Here is a 21,046-nt window from a genome sequence, read left to right as displayed (position 1 = left end):
GGTTTTGATAGAATGCAAAGAAAACATGATCTGGTACATTTAATGTAGTGAGGTTGCCTGATATAAAATTGTTAATATCCATGGCTATTTTGGGGAGGGCCACGCAAATGAGATTCTCATTGTCCTTTGGTTCTTCATTTCCTTTTAATTGTTAAATAATCTTGACCATAAGCTGCACATGGACTGGCATTTTCAATTCTTTTGACCAGATTGATTTCTTATTTTAAAAATAAGTTTATTTATATATATTTTTTTCTTTAAAAATGCAGAACTTCGAGATCAAATCGTATCTGTTCAGGAGGAAAAGAAGATTTTAGCCATTGAGCTGGAAAATCTCAAGAGCAAACTCGTAGAAGTAATTGAAGAAGTATGTATCTCAGGCCTGAAAGGCAAGGGCTTTAGCATTTTCAAGGTGTTTGGGGATTTGCTAAGTTAAGAACTTAATATTATAAGCCAATTTCTAACATGAGAACCATGTACTAATTTTAATCTTCTCTCCTCAATTTCAGACGTAGAAAAAGGTAGAGGAAATAAGATCATGAAGATTCATGTACCCCCTAGCTAGCTTAATAAATAAAACTCTGAAATAGCATGGACATGTTTCCTGTTTTTCCCCCAGTTTTTGCTATGTAAGGCAAATTTGTAAGACTAGTAGCTACTATTTCAAGTCATATATTTTATTGCTGCTGGTAGAGAAAGAAGAGCATGTTTTGCTTTTCCAGTGAATGACTGGTTCAATTGGGAAGGACCGTCCCTCTGTGTATCTCCAACACAGGCATTTATGATAGGTGGTAGGATGGGTTCAAGTGGTTGTTGACAGAATCTTTCTTTTCTGGTGTTTTGTTTTGTTCGAGACAAGACCTAACTCTGTCACACTCAGGCTGGAGTGCAGTGGCATGATCACAGCTCACTGCTGCCTCAACCTCCCAGGCTCAAATGATCCTCCTGCCTCAGCCTCCCACATAACTGAGAGTACAGGCATGCGTCACCACGCCTGCCTGATTTTTAAAAATTTTTATAGAGGTGTGGGTTCCCGTATTTCCCAGGCTTACCTTGAACTCATGGACTTGAATGATCTTCTCACCTTGGCCTCCCAAAGTGCTGGGACCACCAATGCAAGCCGCTGCACCTGGCCTCTTTTTCCTTTTGAACTGTCTTAAGAACAAGACCCTCTCAGTTGCCTTTTATTTGCACGAGGCTTCAAGGATTTGCCTTCACAGTCTTGATTCTTGATTTAATTTGTATCAGTGGTTCTTCGATTCTGTAGCCCAGCGCTTCCCAACTGATGTGCCACTGCACCTTGATAAAGTGGCTTATGAGCATGCCAACGTATTGATCCTGTCAGTGAGCAGCTTCATCCAATTACCTCAGTTTGCACACACATATTGTCATTTTCTTGGAGGCCATGATGTAAAAAAGGTTGGGAAGCAGAGTCTGCCAACTTCCCAGCCTGAGCACCTTTTATTATTGTGGCAAAACGTTGTAATGAATGGGAAGAAGGAAGGTGATATTTTGGAAAGGACCTTACTGTTGGACAATGTGTACCAGTTACTAATTTAAACCAAAACCAAAAATAAAGCCTACACTAAAAGAACCAGTTAATAGATTATCTGGAGGTGCTGATGGATTCAGAGCCACTTTCAGGACCATTATCTTTGTTTCTTGGTGTGCTCTGTTCCTCAATTGTGATTATTTACTGATGATTCTCTCCCTTCCCACTTAGAGGTGTTATTGGAAGACAATTCAACAATTATTTTTATTATGGCTATTTCAGACATCTGAGAAGGCATAATGAACAAAGTAATGGGGCTGAGTTCAGTGGCTCACGCCTGTAATCCTAGCACTTTGGGAGGCCGAGGCAGGAGGATCACTTGAGCCCAGGAGTTGGAGACCAGCAAGACCTCGTCTCTCAAAAAAATTTTAAAAAATATTAGCCAGGCATGGTGGCATGTGCCTGTAGTCCCAGCTACTCAGAGGGCTGAGGTGGGAGGATTGTTTGAGCCCAGGAGTTGGAGGCTGCAATGAGCTATGATCGTATTACCACCCTCCAGCCTGAGTGACAGACTGATACCCTGTCTCTAAAAAAATTATTTTTGATGAACATCCATATACCTGCTACCCAACTTAATTCACAGAATATTAGCATAGTGATGAAAGCGTTGGTGTAACTCTTTCTAGTTGCATACTCCTTGCTCCCTGCCCAGTTTCCCTAAACAACCGTTATTCTGAACTTGGTGTTTATCATGTCAGTGCATATATTTACATGTTCACTACAATACATAGTATTTTGAGTGTTTTTAAATATTATAAACATGCCTGCTTTCTAAATTCAATATATTTGAGATTTATCTTCTACCTTGATATATGTAGCTTTACTTTATGTTCTTTTTTTAAAAAAAAAAACTTTTCTATAGTATTCTCTTTCGTTGATAGACATCAAAAGTTATTTCAGAAATTTAAATTTTTGTGGGAGTATTTATATGTGTTTTATTTAAGCCAAGAGTCATCAAAGTTCAAAGTCTTATTTTAAAAGTTCATGTTCATCTTACTTAAAAAATAATCAACATTTTTATTTTATTTTATTTTATTTTTTTAAAATTATTATACTTTAGGTTCTAGGGTACATGTGCACAATGTGCAGGTTTGTTACATATGTATACATGTGCCATGTTGGTGTGCTGCACCCATTAACTAGTCATTTACATTAGGTATATCTCCTAATGCTAATCAACATTTAAAATGAATACCAAAATTGAGTATCGGATCTTGACTAAATGATTCTTGTATTTTCTGGGTAATCTTTAGTTGGATTTTTGCATTTAAAATATGAATCATGGCTGGGTATGGTGGCTCACACCTGTAATCCCAGCACTTCGGGAGGCTGAAGCAGGAGGATTGCTTGAGCCCAGGAGTTCGAGACCAGCCTAGGCAACATAGGAGACCCCATCTCTATATTCTTTGTTTTTTTTAATTAAAAAAATATGTATCATTTACATTGGATGGCTAGCATACTGTCATGTTTAGGTGCCAGTGCCAACTGGAATATATAAATAAGTTCTGTACCAGGTATACATCCTAACTTAAATAGCTATCCTTGAAGCTTTAAAGAAGAGCTTTAATAAAAAGTCTTAACACATTGAAACCAATGTCTGCTTTAAATTGTAACTTCATGTTGAAAGTTGAACAGCAATTGAGTATCACACATTGCCATATGTCCTGTTTTACAATTTTTGGTGTTTTCTCCCCTCAAAATTTCACATTTTTAGGTAAATAAAGTTAAACAAGAAAAGGCTGTTTTAAATTCAGAAGTTCTTGAACAGAGAAAAGTCTTAGAAAAATGCAATAGAGGTAAGTCTGTCCAGTCTTTTCTTCTCAAATACATATGCGGTTTGTTCTGTTTGCATATATTGTGTGTCATTTTACACGTGTGCCTAAGTATGACTGTAAATCAAATCTTCTCCTATATTGTGATTTTCTAGCATTGTATCTCTCCCATTCCTATTGTTTTATTACCCAACTTAGAGTCTGGAGACATCTAAAAGTGATTTCACTTGAGGAACAAGGAACCCACTCATTTTGAAACTTCAAACCAAAATACTACTTCTGTCTTACATATATCCAGGGATCATGGCCTTTTTAGCTCTCCTTTCAGCATTTATATATTTGGTAGGTTATTTAGTAAATTCTCGATCCAGAAGAGGTTACATAAAACATGTAACATTATGTGATGAAATTTTAAATTAAGAGGATGTGGAAAATGGGACAAAGGAAAGTAAGAGTTAGATTGATATACAGAGTGGATACTTGTTCTGAGGTCTTGCACATTTCCTGCCTGTATATTTGAAATCTGGTTCTGAGCTGTCTGACAGTCAGTGCAATAAGAGATTGTTGAACATTTAAATGAATCACATGAAAATGAACCTAATGATCAGGAAAAGCAGACCTGCTCTCCTGGTGAGAGGGAAATGTCTCCAGTGGCTATATCCAGAGAAAACTTTGTGTACTTTGGTCAACAGTGACTTTATCCACCTAGTTATAAAACACAGCATCAGCTCTCATGGGGGCTGTTTCGTGTATCTCCCAGTTTAAGACAAGGAAGTGATGCCAAAGTGTGGTTCTGCAAAAGTAATTCTGGGAGTGGTAGGAAGAACTTAATATACTTTCTGTTCTCTCTTTTTCCCTCAGTCACTCTCTTTCATTGTTTAGAAGCTGCAGCACTAACAGGAAACCTTTGCGACCCAGGGCCTTCCCTATTGTTATTGGTGGTAGCTGTCAATCTTTTTGTCATTCATCAACTGGGATTTTTTTTTTTGTAAATAAAGGACCTTGTAGTTAAATGTGGGCAATATGCTGGATTGTAACATTTCTTCAAGTCTTTCTGTATTTAAAGATAGAAATGGTGTAGAATTTTCAGTCTTGATTCACTGTGCTAGGAAAAGGGTTCTGCAAGGATTAATCATGTAGATCTCGCCTTCAGAGAGCCTCCTGTCTAGGAAGAAAGAGAAATTATATAAATAAATACCTGACTAGGACCAACTTGATTTCTTTCAGATTCCAAGCCAGAAGGGCCAGGACACGTGAAAATTCCCTTTTTATTATAGTGTTCTGGACATAGAAAAGAGAGTCAATTATCTTGCCAGGGCTTCAGATAGTCATAGTGTTCTTTGTTTTCTTCATGAAATTTCTTGTTTAAATAGGCTTGAAAATCATTTAGCTCTCAGGGACCTATAATTCACATCAAAAATCACCACTCTTATTGCTTTACTTATTAGTCTTTCATCTGAAGAGGCTGTAGATTTACAGAGTACAGAGTTTGAAATTCTATGTCATTACACAGCAAACCAGTCCTTAGTCAGTTAGGATTGAAGTGCCCTGGTGGAACAGTGTGTGAAGGCAGCTGTTAAGAGAGCCTTTTGAAAGATTTTGTTGGTATGACTCAGCTCAGGGTGGAGGTGACTCACCAGAAGTGGATGGACAGTGTGCTGTCTGCCCAGCTTGTGCCTATTATCTAATGGTGTCATCACTCCCTCTGTCCTGTCATTATCACTGTTTAACAAAATAGGCCACTGAATGTTGAAAATAGCAAAGAATTTATATTACTTTTATTTGACAGGACCTTTTGAAGCTTTCGGTCTTGCAGTAACTGCTTGGTACAAAACTCTGATTCTTTGGTTCTGAATGCATCAAAGGCTCTTTCTCTCCTTTGTAAATATGGAGAACACTTAAAAATAACTTATATGTCCAGGCGCGGTGGCTCACACCTGTAATCCCAGCACTTTGGGAGGCTGAGGCAGGCGGATTACTTGAGATCAGGAGTTTGAGACCAGCCTGGCCAACATGGTAAAACCTCGTCTCTACTGAAATACAAAAATTAGCCAGATATGGTGGCACCCACCTGTCTGTAATCCCAGCTACTCGGGAGGCTGAGGCAGGAGAATCACTTGAACCTAGGAGGCGGAGGTTGCAGTGAACCAAGATTGCACCACTTCATTCCAGCCTGGGCGACAGACATAGTGAGACTCCATCTCTCAAAAAATAAATAAATAAATAAAACATATATATATAATATATAAAAATTATTTTATATTTATATAATATATGTATATATAAATTATATATATTATATATAAATTATATTATACATATATTATATATAAATTATATAATATATAATATATAAATTATAATATATAATATATATAAATTATTATATATATTATATATAAATTATATATTTTATACATATAAATTATATATTATATATTTATATATAAAATATTTACATTTTATACATATGTATATACATATACATAATTTATACATTTATTTACATTTAATATTTTATATATAATATATTTTTATACATAAAAATGTATATATTCAGGTAGTATACTTTTTTTGGTAGAAAATTTAGATTCATGTAAGGAAAGAAAAAAATCTCAACCTTTACAATCCAGAGATAAGCACTAGTAACATTTTAGTGTATATTCTTCCAATCTTAAAAAAACTGTCTATATATATATATTAAATTTTTTGTTAAATAAATATATATATTTATTCCATATATATATTCCATATATATTTATTCCATATATATATATTCCATATATATTTATTCCATATATATATATTCCATATATATTTATTCCATATATATATATTCCATATATATATATATTCCATATATATATATTCCATATATATATATATTCCATATATATATATTCCATATATATATATATTCCATATAAATATTCCATATATATATATATTCCATATATATATTCCATATATATATATTCCTATATATATATTCCATATATATATATTCCTATATATATATTCCATATATATATTCATTCCATATATATTCCATATATATATTCATTCCATATATATATTTATTCCATATATATATTCATTCCATATATTTATTCCATATATATATTTATTCCATATATATATTCCATATATATATTTGTTCCATATACATATTTATTCCATATATTTATTCCATATACATATTTATTCCATATATTTATTCCATATACATATTTATTCCATATATTTATTCCATATATACATATTTATTCCATATATTTATTCCATATATACATATTTATCCCATATATTTATTCCATATATATATATTTATCCCATATATTTATTCCATATATATATATTTATCCCATATATTTATTCCATATATATATATTTATCCCATATATATTTATTCCATATATATATATTTATCCCATATATATATATTCCATATATATATTTATCCCATATATATATATATTCCATATATATATATTTATCCCATATATATATATTCCATATATATATATTTATCCCATATATATATTTATTCCATATATATATATTTATCCCATATATATATTTATTCCATATATATATATTTATCCCATATATATATTTATTCCATATATATATATTTATCCCATATATATATTTATTCCATATATATATATTTATCCCATATATATATTTATTCCATATATATATATTTATCCCATATATATATTTATTCCATATATATATATTTATCCCATATATATATTTATCCCATATATATATTTATCCCATATATATATTTATCCCATATATATATTTATCCCATATATATATTTATCCCATATATATATATTTATCCCATATATATATTTATCCCATATATATATATTTATCCCATATATATATTTATCCCATATATATATATTTATCCCATATATATATTTATCCCATATATATATATTTATCCCATATATATATATTTATTCCCTATATATATATTTATCCCATATATATATATTTATTCCCTATATATATATTTATCCCATATATATATATTTATTCCCTATATATATATTTATCCCATATATATATATTTATTCCCTATATATATATTTATCCCATATATATATGTTTATTCCCTATACATATTTATCCCATATATATATATTTATTCCCTATACATATTTATCCCATATATATATATTTATTCCCTATACATATTTATCCCATATATATATATTTATTCCCTATACATATTTATCCCATATATATATATTTATTCCCTATACATATTTATCCCATATATATATATTTATTCCCTATACATATTTATCCCACATATATATATTTATTCCCTATACATATTTATCCCACATATATATATTTATTCCCTATACATATTTATTCCACATATATATATTTATTCCCTATACATATTTATTCCACATATATATATTTATTCCCTATACATATTTATTCCACATATATATATGTATTCCCTATACATATTTATTCCACATATATATATGTATTCCCTATACATATTTATTCCATATATATATATGTATTCCCTATACATATTTATTCCATATATATATATGTATTCCCTATACATATTTATTCCATATATATATATGTATTCCCTATACATATTTATTCCATATATATATATGTATTCCCTATACATATTTATTCCATATATATATATGTATTCCCTATACATATTTATTCCATATATATATATGTATTCCCTATACATATTTATTCCATATATATATATGTATTCCCTATACATATTTATTCCATATATATATATGTATTCCCTATACATATTTATTCCATATATATATATGTATTCCCTATACATATTTATTCCATATATATATATGTATTCCCTATACATATATATTCCATATATATATATGTATTCCCTATACATATATATTCCATATATATATATGTATTCCCTATACATATATATTCCATATATATATATGTATTCCCTATACATATATATTCCATATATATATATGTATTCCCTATACATATATATTCCATATATATATATGTATTCCCTATACATATATATTCCATATATATATATGTATTCCCTATACATATATATTCCATATATATATATGTATTCCCTATACATATATATTCCATATATATATATATGTATTCCCTATATATATATATTCCATATATATATATGTATTCCCTATATATATATATTCCATATATATATATGTATTCCCTATATATATATATTCCATATATATATATGTATTCCCTATATATATATATTCCATATATATATATGTATTCCCTATATATATATATTCCATATATATATATGTATTCCCTATATATATATTCCATATATATATATGTATTCCCTATATATATATATTCCATATATATATATGTATTCCCTATATATATATATTCCATATATATATATGTATTCCCTATATATATATATTCCATATATATATATGTATTCCCTATATATATATATTCCATATATATATATGTATTCCCTATATATATATATTCCATATATATATATGTATTCCCTATATATATATATTCCATATATATATATGTATTCCCTATATATATATATTCCATATATATATATGTATTCCCTATATATATATATTCCATATATATATATGTATTCCCTATATATATATATTCCATATATATATATGTATTCCCTATATATATATATTCCATATATATATATGTATTCCCTATATATATATATTCCATATATATATATGTATTCCCTATATATATATATTCCATATATATATATGTATTCCCTATATATATATGGAAGACAGAGGAAATACCAGTAAAAGGAATCTCTTTATACTTGCTGGTACCTTACAAACCCATGAACATCCCTCTCTACTCTTACCCCTCCCTTGAATTTTTATTATTTCCTTTCTTTTATTTGTAGTTTTGCCAAATATGTATATATCCCTAAACAGCATTGTTTAATTTTGCATAGTTTTGAACTCTATATAAATGGAATCATTTTTCCTGTAACCTTGTGCAACTTTTTGTGTTTGTGAGATTCACGCATGTGGACAGGCGCAGCTGTGGTATGTTTGTTTTCGCTGCTGTATACTATTCCATTAGATGACTACACTAAAATTATTTTAAGTAGTATCCTATTGGTAGACTTTGGGCTGTTTCCATATTTCTGCTATTCTCAGTCATGCTGTTATAAAAAATGTTAGACATGTCCTCTGGTGCACATGTCCAAGAGTTTCTCTAAGACACATGCCAAATGTAAAATTTTATCTTCAATTTTTTTTTTCACTGCATACCAAATTTAATAAAACCATGCTTTAAAATTTTTATCAGTTGCCTCTTGGATGGGTGTAAGAAATGTTTTTACTCTGCATTTCCCTGATTCCTAATGAAGATGAGCATCTTTCCACATGTTTATTGGCCTTTTGTATATTTTCTATTCTGTGAAATGGCTGTTGATGTGGTTTATCTGTGGCTTTTAAAGAACAAAAATGAATTCACTTTGCACTAATTTTTGCAATCTATTTTTAAAAATACATCACAGATGTCTTTCCATTTACTAAGTATGCTTCTACAATATAATTTTGATGGCAGAATAATATTTCTTGTACTACAATTTACTCATTCTTCAGTGTTAGATATTATGTCATTTCACTTTTATCAGCAATGAGGTAGAGAGCATCCTTGCAACCAAATGTCTGTATATGCTATGCATTCCTAGAAGTAGGATTATTCAAAGTGTGTGAATAGTTTTAGATTTTTGATTCATGTTGCCAAGTTGCTCTCCAAAAAGGTTTTATCAGTTTATATGCCAGCCAGGAATGCATGAGGGTACCTGTATGCTGGTATGAAGAATCTTTTCAACACTGTTTTTCATCCATATTCCTGATTATTTGTGTGACTTATTGTCTGGGTTTTTTTCCCTTTATCTCCTTAAGTGTCCATGTTAGCTGTAGAAGAGTATGAGGAGATGCAAGTAAACCTGGAGCTGGAGAAGGACCTTCGAAAGAAAGCAGAGTCATTTGCACAAGAGGTGGGTATCTTGTAAAAATCTTATTTTCTTCTTGAGACAGAGTCTCGCTCTGTCACCAGGCTGGAGTGCAGTGGTGCAATCTCGGCTCACTGCAACCTCTGACTCCCTGATTCAAGCGATTCTCGTGCCTCAGCCTCCCGAGTAGCTGGGATTACAGGCACATACCACCGTGCCCAGCTAATTTTTGTATTTTTAGTAGAGATGGGGTTTCACCACGTTGGCCAGGATGGTCTTGATCTCCTGATCTCGTGATCTGCTTGCCTTGGCCTCCCAAAGTGCTGGGAGATTACAGGAGTGAGCCACCGTGCCCAGCCGTAAAAACCTTTTGAATTTTTGTTTTGTAAGGGACCTTGCAGATGACATATCAGACAAATTCTTGAGGTTGAATAAGAACTTACCAGTTTGAATTAAGGATCTGCTGGTTTAGTGAGGCAGATATAGAATAGTATCAAGTTCATTGTCAAAAGACTGGGCTCAAATTTTGGCCATGTCAGTTACTAGTTGTACGACCTCTGAGCAATTCTTCAGCCTCTCAGGGCTTCACTTTTACCATCTGTAAAATGGACAATAATAGAGACCTGACGAAGTGGATTTTGATGGCAAAATTTTAAAAAAGTATTGTATAAACTATAAAATGCTATGTAAGGGAAAGGAATTGCATTGGGAAATAGCCCATGACTTGTGATGGAAAGTCCAACTTGGGTACAAGATGCCTGTACATTTCAAATAGGCTTAAAATCTGGGATGTATCTCCATATACCATCTCAGATAACGGTATTATGGTATCAGTATTTCTCTTCAGCCATTGTGCAGTGCTGTCATTATGCCAGGAAATTCTTCCACTGGCTGTGGAACACTGCCATGTAGTACATTCATTATCTCAGCGTTTCACCAGCCTACTGATCTTCCTCTCATGTTAGAGATCAGCTTTGAGCATCTCTTGTTCCGGCTTACCTGTTGACATGCAGTCATTGGGTCTTCCATGGCCCTGGGGCTGGTTTCCAGGGGGATGAGGAGTTCACCAGTCGGCTAAACTCAAAAGCTGGTCTGCAATGAGATCTCCATCCTGTAGGTGTAGTTTGAATTTGTGTGCATTCTGTAGGTTGAAGGGAAATAGCTCAGGAAATGTAAAACAGTCCTAGGTAGAGGTATCCAAGGCATAGAAGGAAGACAAAGCATGGCATTAGGGGAATGACATTTGAAAATCTGATGATGGTTTTGTGGGGGTCTTTCTGTGCTTGAGCGTAGCTTTGCTAGCAGTGAACTCTACCAAAGGTTTAGGCCAAGTAGATCTGATATGAAATATTATGATTCATTTTATTTAGAGAGTTTAATGAAAGGTGAGTAAATATTTTTCTGTTATTACTTGGAAGAAAGAAAAAAGAGTTGAAGTGTGTCAGAGCCCTCTGGAAAACGTTGCAGCAATATAAATAATGCAATGAAATAAACAGTGGAGGGGGAGGGGAAGCAGGGATAATGTGAAGACGCCTTTATTGCAAAACTGGAAAGGTCAGCTGATTTTGACCTGAATAGCAGGTCTCATTTCAAGACATGTTCAGTTTTCCATCTGTTGTTTGCACAATGATGTTAGAATACAAAGCAGCTCAAAGAAAAACTTGAAGGCCATGTAGTAGCAGAGAAGTCAGATGGAAGAAGCAAGGTTGCAGTCAGAAGACAAAAATGAATGATTGACTCTGCCGTTCACCTGGTCTTCAGTCTTAGTGGTTGGTGGAAACAATGATGCTGACGTGTTAACCCAGAATGAGGAGGTAGAAGTTTGAGGAGAGAAAGAAAGCAATAGCAATGGTACTTATGTTATTGGCAGCATAAATATTTGCAGTGGCACTCAACAATTTTACAATGTCTAGATTCAATCTACACAATAGTGAGAAGAAAACTTTTTTTTTAAAAAATAGCACCAGATTGGAACTAGTATATTTTCCTTTTTAGAAAGTTTACGCATTCTCAGGTTTTTAACAGATAAGTACTGCACAAAGACACATAACTTAGTTTAACAACAGAGTCCCATTCGTTTGCATTTTACTTACCACTTAGGGCATGCAGCAAACATCTTACTGTGCCAGACACTGTGCTGACATTGGGAATCCAATGGTGAAGAAGGCAAATATGAGCCCTGCCCTCTTTGAGCTTATAGTCTAGAGCCTTAGAAATCAATTTTTAAGGTTAATTTACTTTATATTTTTAATTAAAAGGAGTATGTGTGCCTTGCACAAAGATACAAATATTTTCTAAATGTATAAAATAAAAATTGAAAGTTACCCTCCACTCTTAATCATTACGAACCCTGTTGTAGTTTTGTAGGCTTTTCATAAATCCCTAGGCAAAGAAGGAAAGCTTCTGACCTTTTTTTTCCCTCTCATGGGAAGACATACTGGAAGAAAATGTTAGTGTTTTAGTATAGTATATTCATGACTTGACGTTGATGTGGAAATCGATACTGATCAAGAGCTTAAGGATTGTATAAATCATTAAAGCTGTGGTCTTGCCACATGGAGGTTGATGGAAAATATTTTTGTCCTGAGTTTTATTTGCTGACTTTTTCTGTTACATGATGGGTGCAGTTGTTGAACAAACTAATATGAGGGCTTTAGCAAATCATTTTGCAGTTCAGAGCTTTCAGTTAAGTTACAATGTAAATTTTAAAATGCTGTTAAAAATCTGAAAAGGTGAAGCTCTGCTATAAAATTGGTAGGCCAGATTTCAGAGTTTACAAAAACATTTCATACTTGGAATCAGTCACTGGCCAAATTGGGTAGATTGTTAAGGAAAAGAAATAAACAGGTGAATAGAAATCAATGTTATTTTCAATCATGTAAAGTTGTGAGGATTTCATGAATAACACATATAAATTGCTTAATACAGTGCTCAATAAAATATACTGTCTCCCTTCTCCCCTTTACCCTTCTACTGTTAACTACTTTTATCACTGGGGAGAAACTAATTAGTTTAAAACAAAACATTAGATCTAGTAAATAGTAGAGGAACTTAGCCAGATGGTTAAGAGCTTGGGCATGTAAATCAGATACGGGTTTAAGTCCTGGTCTTGTCACTTACGTGTGTTCTTGGGAAAGTTGCTTAACTTCTTTGAGCCTCAGTTACCTTATCAGTAAAATTAGATGATAGTGGTGTCCACTTGATAGTGTTAAGGATTATATGATATAATGAATGTAAAATTATTCCCACCATATCTACCACATAGTGTTTAGTAAATGTTACCTATTCATAGTAGAAGCACTTTAATAGGATTGATGTAAGGATTAAAATAATCCACATAAAATATTTAGTAGAGTACACAAGGTAAATTCTTGAGAAATATTAGCTACTACTATTAATATTAATGTATCTTAAAGCAATAATAAAATATTAAAAACTGAAGAGTAAGATCAGCTTATTGTATAAATATCTTGTTGGGGCAGGAGTAAAGGTATCAAAGATTATATAAAAGGAATGAAATCATAGCAATCACTACTTCTAAAACTTATACAAGTCAGAATTTGCCTTTAATGATTTAATAAAAATTCCATGTACTTTTCTTTTGCTGAAGTTACAGTTGAGGAGGTATGTGAGATTGATTGATATATACATTCTTGTAATAAACTTTTGCAGATGTTCATTGAGCAAAATAAGCTAAAGAGACAAAGCCACCTTCTGCTGCAGAGCTCCGTCCCTGATCAGCAGCTTTTGAAAGCTTTAGATGAAAATGCAAAACTCACCCAGCAACTTGAAGAAGAGAGAATTCAGCATCAACAAAAGGTAACCCATTTTCTTCTGGAGTCTTAGGTACACACACACATACATGCATACACACATATATTTAAGATGAAGGGCGCCAGTGAAGTCAGTCCAGTCATTTACTGTTTCATATTTTGCCTTAGTTACTAAGTGCTTCCAACCACCTTTTAGAAAAAAGTAACTAAATGAACTCAATGTTGTGAAACTGAAATTTGTAACACGCTATTGTAGACTTTATAATAATCTTTAAACTGTCCAAAGGGTTGGAAGAGGCAGGGGAAAGAGGTATAACTCAAAAAGAGCTTGGATAAGGCAAAGTCTGGAAATTCGATTTTTGGAAACGTTGTATTTTTTGGAGACTGCACACACTAAGAGGCTGTATTCATCTCAGAGCACTTGTTGGAGGGCATAGGTTTTATTCAAAGAAAATGACAATCCGTATTCATAGTAATTGTTTGCTTAGAGAAAATTTTTGATTTTGTAAACTTGCACAAATGTGTATGTTTAAAGACTTCCTAAGTGGTTATTTCAATTTGATGAGTGGAGCTATTCCAGCTGACACAGCCTACCTCTGTGTGCCAAGAAGAAAGGATAGTCACTGTGGTAGGTGAGAGGAGAATGTAGGAGAGGAGAAGCAAAGAAGTGGAACAAAGACTTCCAAATTAAAGAGACCACTTAAGAAAAATTACATCAATGTTTATACTACTTATAATGTACCTCATTTGGGAAGGAAAGGCTGTTAGCTGCTACTTTTTACCACCTGTCAAAGCCTCTGTGGCAAGAGTATTGACATTTAATCCTTGGAAGTTCTGAAGTTTTTACAAACTTGGTGGGGAGGTTGAGTTGATTTGTTTTGCCTCAGTAAGAAATGTTGATATATGGTGGCTGGTAAGATGGCCGAATAGGAACAGCTCCAGTCTGCAGCTCCAAGCGAGATCAACCCAGAAGGTAGGTGATTTCTGCATTGGGTACCTGGCTCATCTCACTGGGACTGGTTAGACAGTGAGTGCAGCCCATGAAGGGCGAGCTGAAGCAGGGTGGGGTGTCGCCTCACCCGGGAAGTGCAGGGGGTTGGGGAACTCCCTCTCCTAGCCAAGGGAAGCCACGAGAGACTGTGCTGTGAGGAATGGTGCACTCCAGCCCAGATACTATGCTTTTCCCACCATCTTTGCAACCCACAGACCAGGAGATTCCCTTGGGTGCCTATACCACCAGGGCCCTGAGATTCAAGCACAAAACTGGGTGGCCATTTGGGCAGACACCAAACTAGCTGCAGGAGTGTTTTTTCATACTCCAGTGGCACCTGGAACTCCAGCAACACAGAACCATTCACTCCCCTGGAAACGGGGCAGAAGCCAGGGAGCCAAGTGGTCTAGCCCAGCAGATCCCACCCCCATGGAGCCCAGCAAGCCAAGATCCACTGGCTTGAAATTGTCGCTGCCAGCACAGCAGTCTGAGGTCAACCTGGGACACTCAAGCTTGGTGGGGAGCAGGGTGTCTGCCATTACTGAGGCTTGAGTGGGCAGTTTTTCCCTCACAGTGTAAACAAAGCCGCCAGGAAGTTCGGACTGGGCGGAGCCCACTGCAGCTCCGCCAAGCTGCTGTTGCTAGACTGCCTCTCTAGATTCCTCCTCTCTGGGCAGAGCATCTCTGAAGGAGAGGCAGCAGCCCCAGTCAGGGGCTTATAGATAAAACTCCCATCTCTGTGGGACAGAGAACCTAGGGGAAGAGGCGGCTGTGGGCACAGCTTCAGCGACTTAAACGTTCCTGCCTGCCAGCTCTGAAGAGAGCAGCAGATTTCCCAGCACAGTGCTTGAGCTTTGCTAAGGGACAGACTGCCTCCTCAAGTGGATCCCTGACCCCTGGATCCACTGGGATCCTCCTGACTGGGAGACACCTGACTGGGAGACACCTCCCAGCAGGGGTCTACAGACATCTTATACAGGAGAGCTCCAGCTGGCATCTGGCGGGTGCCCTTCTGGGATGAAGCTTCCAGAGGAAGGAACAGGCAGAAATCTTTGCTGTTTTGCAGCCTCCGCTGATGATGCCCAGGCAAACAGGGTCAGCAGTGGACCTCCAGCAAACTCCAGCAGACCTGCAGCAGAGGGGCCTGACTGCTAGAAGGAAAACTAACAAACAGAAAGGAATACATCAACATCAACAAAAGGACATCCACGCAAAAACCCCATCCAAAGGTTACCAACATCAAAGACCAAAGGTAGATAAATCCACAAAGATGAGGAAAAACTAGTGCAAAAAGGCTGAAAATTCCAAAAACCAGAATGCCTCTTGTCCTCCAAAAGATCACAACTCCTCGCCAGCAAGGGAACAAAACTGGACAAAGAATGAGTTTGACAAATTGACAGAAGTAGGCTTCAGAAGGTGGGTAATAACAAACTCCTCCGAGTTAAAGGAGCATGTTCTAACCCAACGCAAGGAAGCCAAGAACCTTGATAAAAGGTTAGAGGAATTGCTAACTAGAAAAACCAGTTTAGAGAAGAACATAAATGACCTGATGGAGCTGAAAAACACAGCAAGAGAACTTGGTGAAGCGTACACAAGTATCAATAGCCTAATCGATCAAGCAGAAGACAAGATATCAGAGATTGAAGATCAACTTAATGAAATAAAGCATGAAGGCAAGATTACTGAAAAAAGACTGAAAAGGAATGAACAAAGCCTCCAAGAAATATGGGACTATGTGAAAAGACCAAACCTACGTTTGATTGGTGTACTGGAAAGTGATGGGGAGAATGGAACCAAGTCGGAAAACACTCTTCAGGATATTATCCAGGAGAACTTCCCCAACCCAGCAAGACAGGCCAACATTCAAATTCAGGAAACACAGAGAACACCGCAAAGATACTCCTCGAGAAGAACAACGCCAAGACACATAATCATCAGATTCACCAAGGTTGAAATGAAGGAAAAAATGTTAAGGGCAGCCAGAGAGAAAGGTTGGGTTACCCACAAAGGGAAGCCCAGCAGACTAACAGTGGATCTCTCTGCAGAAACCCTACAAGCCAGAAGAGAGTGGGGGCTAATATTCAACATTCTTAAAGACAAGAATTTTCAACCCAGAATTTCATATCCAGCCAAACTAAGCTTCATAAGCAAAGGAGAAATAAAATCCTTTACAGACAAACAAATGCTGAGAGATTTTGTCACCACCAGCCCCGCCTTATAAGAGTTCCTGAAGGAAGCACTAAACATGGAAAGGAAAAACTGGTACCAGCTACTGCAAAAACATACCAAATTGTAAAGACTAATGACACTGTGAAGAGACTGCATAAACTAATGGCAAAATAACCAGCTGGCATCATAATGACAGGATCAAATTCACACATAACAATATTAACCTTAAATGTAAATGGGATAAATGCCCCCAATTAAAAGACACAGACCGGCAAATTGGATAAAGAGTCAAGACCCATCGGTGTGCTGTATTCAGGAGACCCATCTCACGTGTAAAGACACATAGGCTTAAAATAAAGGGATGGAGGTATATTTACTAAGTAACTGGAAAGCAAAAAAAAGCAGGGGTTGCAATCCTACTCTCTGATAAAACAGACTTTAAACCAACAAAGATGAAAAGAGACAAAGAAGGGCATTACATAACGGTAAAGGTATTAATGCAACAAGAAGAGCTAACTATCCTAAATATATATGCACCCAATACAGGAGCACCCAGATTCATAAAGCAAGTTCTTAGAGACATACAAAGAGATATAGACTCCCACACAATAATAGTGGGAGACTTTAACACCCCACTGTCAATATTAGATCAACGAGACAGAAAATTAACAAGGATATTCAGGACTTGAACTCAGCTCTGGACCAAGCAGACCTAATAGACATCTACAGACATCTCTATCCCAAATCAACAGAATATATATTCTTCTCAGGACCACATCTTACTTATTCTAAAATTGACCACATAATTGGATGTAAAACACTCCTTGGCAAATGCAAAAGAATGGAAATCATAAACAGTCTCTCAGACCACAGTGCAATCAAATTAGAACTCAGGATTAAGAAACTCATGCAAAACTGCATAACTACCTGGAAACTGAACAACCTGCTTCTTAATGACTACTGAGTAAATAATGAAATTAAGGCAGAAATAAATAAGTTCTTTGAAACCAATGAGAACAGAGATACAACATACCAGAATCCTTGGGACACAGCTAAAGCAGTGTTTAGAGGGAAATTTATAGGAATAAATGCCCACAGGAGAAAGCAGGAAGGATCTAAAATCGACACCCTAACATCACAATTAAAAGAATTAGAGAAGCAAGAGCAAACAAATTCAAAAGCTAGCAAAAGCTTAGCAAGAAATAACTAAGATCAGAGCAGAACTGAAGGAGATAGAGACACGAAACACCCTTTAAAAAAATCAATAAATCCAGGAGCTGGTTTTTTGAAAAGTTTAACAAAATAGGTAGACCGCTAGCCCAACTAATAAAGAAGAAAAGAGAGAAGAATCAAATAGACACAATAAAAATGTAAAGGGGAGATCACCACCGATCCCACAGAAATACAAACTACCATCAGAGAATACTATAAATACCTGTATACAAATAAACTAGAAAATCTAGAAGAAATGGATAAATTGCTGGACACATACACCCTCCCAAGACTAAATCAGGAAGAAGTTGAATCCCTGAATAGACCAATAACAAGTTCCGAAATTGAGGCAGTAATTAATAGCCTGCCAACCAAAAAAAGCCCAGGATCAGATGGATTCACAGCTGATTTCTACCAGAGGGACCAAGAGGAGCTGGTACCATTCCTTCTGAAACTATTCCAAGCAATAGAAAAAAGAGGGACTCCTCCCTAACTCATTTTATGAGGCCAGCATCATCCTGATACCAAAGCCTGGCAGAAACACAACAAAGAAAGAAAATTTCAGGCTAATATCCCTGATGAACATCAATGTGAAAATCCCCAATAAAATACTGGCAAACCGAATCCAGCAGCACATCCAAAAGCTTATCTACCATAATCAAGTCAGCTTCATCCCTGGAATGCAAGGCTGTTTCAACATACACAAATCAATAAACGTAATCCATCACATAAACAGAACCAATGACAAAAACCACATGATTATCTCAATAGATGCAGAAAAGGCCTTCAATAAAATTCAACACCCCTTCATGCTAAAAAGTCTTAGTAAACTAGGTATTGATGGAACGTATCTCAAAATAATAAGAGCTATTTATGACAAACCCACTGCCAATGTCATACTGAATGAGCAAAAGCTGGAAGCATTTCCTTTGAAAACTGGCACATGACAAGGATGCCCTCTCTCACCACTCCTATTCAGCATAGTATTGGAAGTTCTTGCCAGGGCAGTCAGGCAAGGGAAAGAAATAAAGGGTATTCACATAGGAAGAGAGGAAGTCAAATTGTCTCTGTTTGCAGATGACATGATTGTATATTTAGAAAACCCCATCGTTTCAGCCCAAAATCTCCGTAAGCTGATAAGCAACTTCAGCAAAGTCTCAGGATACAAAATCAGTGTGCAAAAATCACAAGCTTCCTATACATCCATAATAGACAAATCATGAGTGAACTCCGATTCACCATTGCTACAAAGAGAATAAAATACCTAGGAATACAACTTACAAGGGATGTGAAGGACCTCTTCACGGAGAACTACAAACCACTGCTCAAGGAAATAAGAGAGGACACAAACAAATGGAAAAACATTCTATACTCATGGATGGGAAGAATCAATATCGTGAAAATGGCTGTACTGCCCAGAGTAATTTATGGATTCAATGCTATCCCCATCAAGCTACCATTGACTTTCTTCACAGAATTAGAAACACCTACTTTAAATTTCATATGGAACCAAAAAAAAAGCCCATATTGCCAAGACAATCCAAAGCAAAAAGAACAAAGCTGGAGTCATCACACTGCCTGGCTTCAAACTATGCTACAAGGCTACAGTAACCAAAACAGCATGGTACTGGTATCAAAACAGATATATAGACCAGTGGAACATAGCAGAGGCCCCAGAAATAATGCCACACATCTACAACCATCTGATCTTTGACAAACCTGACAAAAACAAGCAATGGAGAAAGGATTCCCTATTTAATAAATGGTGTTGGGAAAACAGGCTAGCCATATGCAGAAAACTGAAACTGGACCTCTTCCTTACACCTTATACAAAAATTAATTCAGGGTGGATTAAAGACTTTAATGTAAGACCTAAAACCATAAAAACCCTAGGAGAAAATCTAGGCAATACCATTCAGGACATAGGCATGGGCAAAGACTTCATGACTAAAACACCAAAAACAATGGCAACAAAAGCCAAAATTGACAAATGGGATCTAATTAAACTAAAGAACTTATGCACAGCAAAAGAAACTTATCATCAGAGTGAACAGGCAATCTACAGAATGGGAGAAAATTTTTGCACTTTATCCTTCTGGCAAAGGGCTAATATCCAGAATTTACAAGGAACTTAAACAAATTCACAAGAAAAAAAAATCTCATCAAAAAGTGGGCAAAGTATATGAACAGACACTTCTCAAAAGAAGACATTTATGTGGCCAACAAACATATGAAAAAAAGCTCATCATCACTGGTCGTTAGAGAAATGCAAATCAAAACCACAATGAGATACCATCTCATGCCAGTTAGAATGGCGATCATTAAAAAGTCAGAAAACAACAGATGCTGGAGAGGATGTGGAGAAATAGGAATGCTTTTACACTGTTAGTGGGTGTATAAATTAGTTCAACCATTGTGGAAGACAGTGGTGATTCCTCAAGGATCTAGAACCAGAAATACCATTAGACCTAGCAATCCCATTACTGGGTATATACCCAAAGGATTATAAATTGTTCTACTATAAAGACACATGCACACATATGTTTA

The 21,046-nt window shown here is 35.1% G+C and overlaps 1 protein-coding gene across 13 annotated transcripts in view; it reads left to right on the top strand.

Annotated features, from left to right (window-relative positions):
• SHTN1 (shootin 1) overlaps nucleotides 1-21,046 on the top strand; it is a 123,282-nt gene that overhangs the window by 53,820 nt on the left and 48,416 nt on the right. For all 13 annotated transcript variants that reach the window (XM_024253044.3, XM_054521559.2, XM_063727105.1 and 10 more), the window contains 4 exon segments: nucleotides 270-367; nucleotides 3,267-3,348; nucleotides 10,305-10,399; nucleotides 14,027-14,173. In XM_024253044.3, the coding sequence (XP_024108812.3) occupies nucleotides 270-367; nucleotides 3,267-3,348; nucleotides 10,305-10,399; nucleotides 14,027-14,173 (422 nt within the window).

This window comes from Pongo abelii, chromosome 8, assembly GCF_028885655.2.
Source record: "Pongo abelii isolate AG06213 chromosome 8, NHGRI_mPonAbe1-v2.0_pri, whole genome shotgun sequence".
NCBI lineage: Eukaryota > Metazoa > Chordata > Mammalia > Primates > Hominidae > Pongo > Pongo abelii.
The sequence above is the reverse complement of the archived record's forward strand: the minus strand, read 5'-3'. Positions and strand labels throughout refer to the sequence as shown.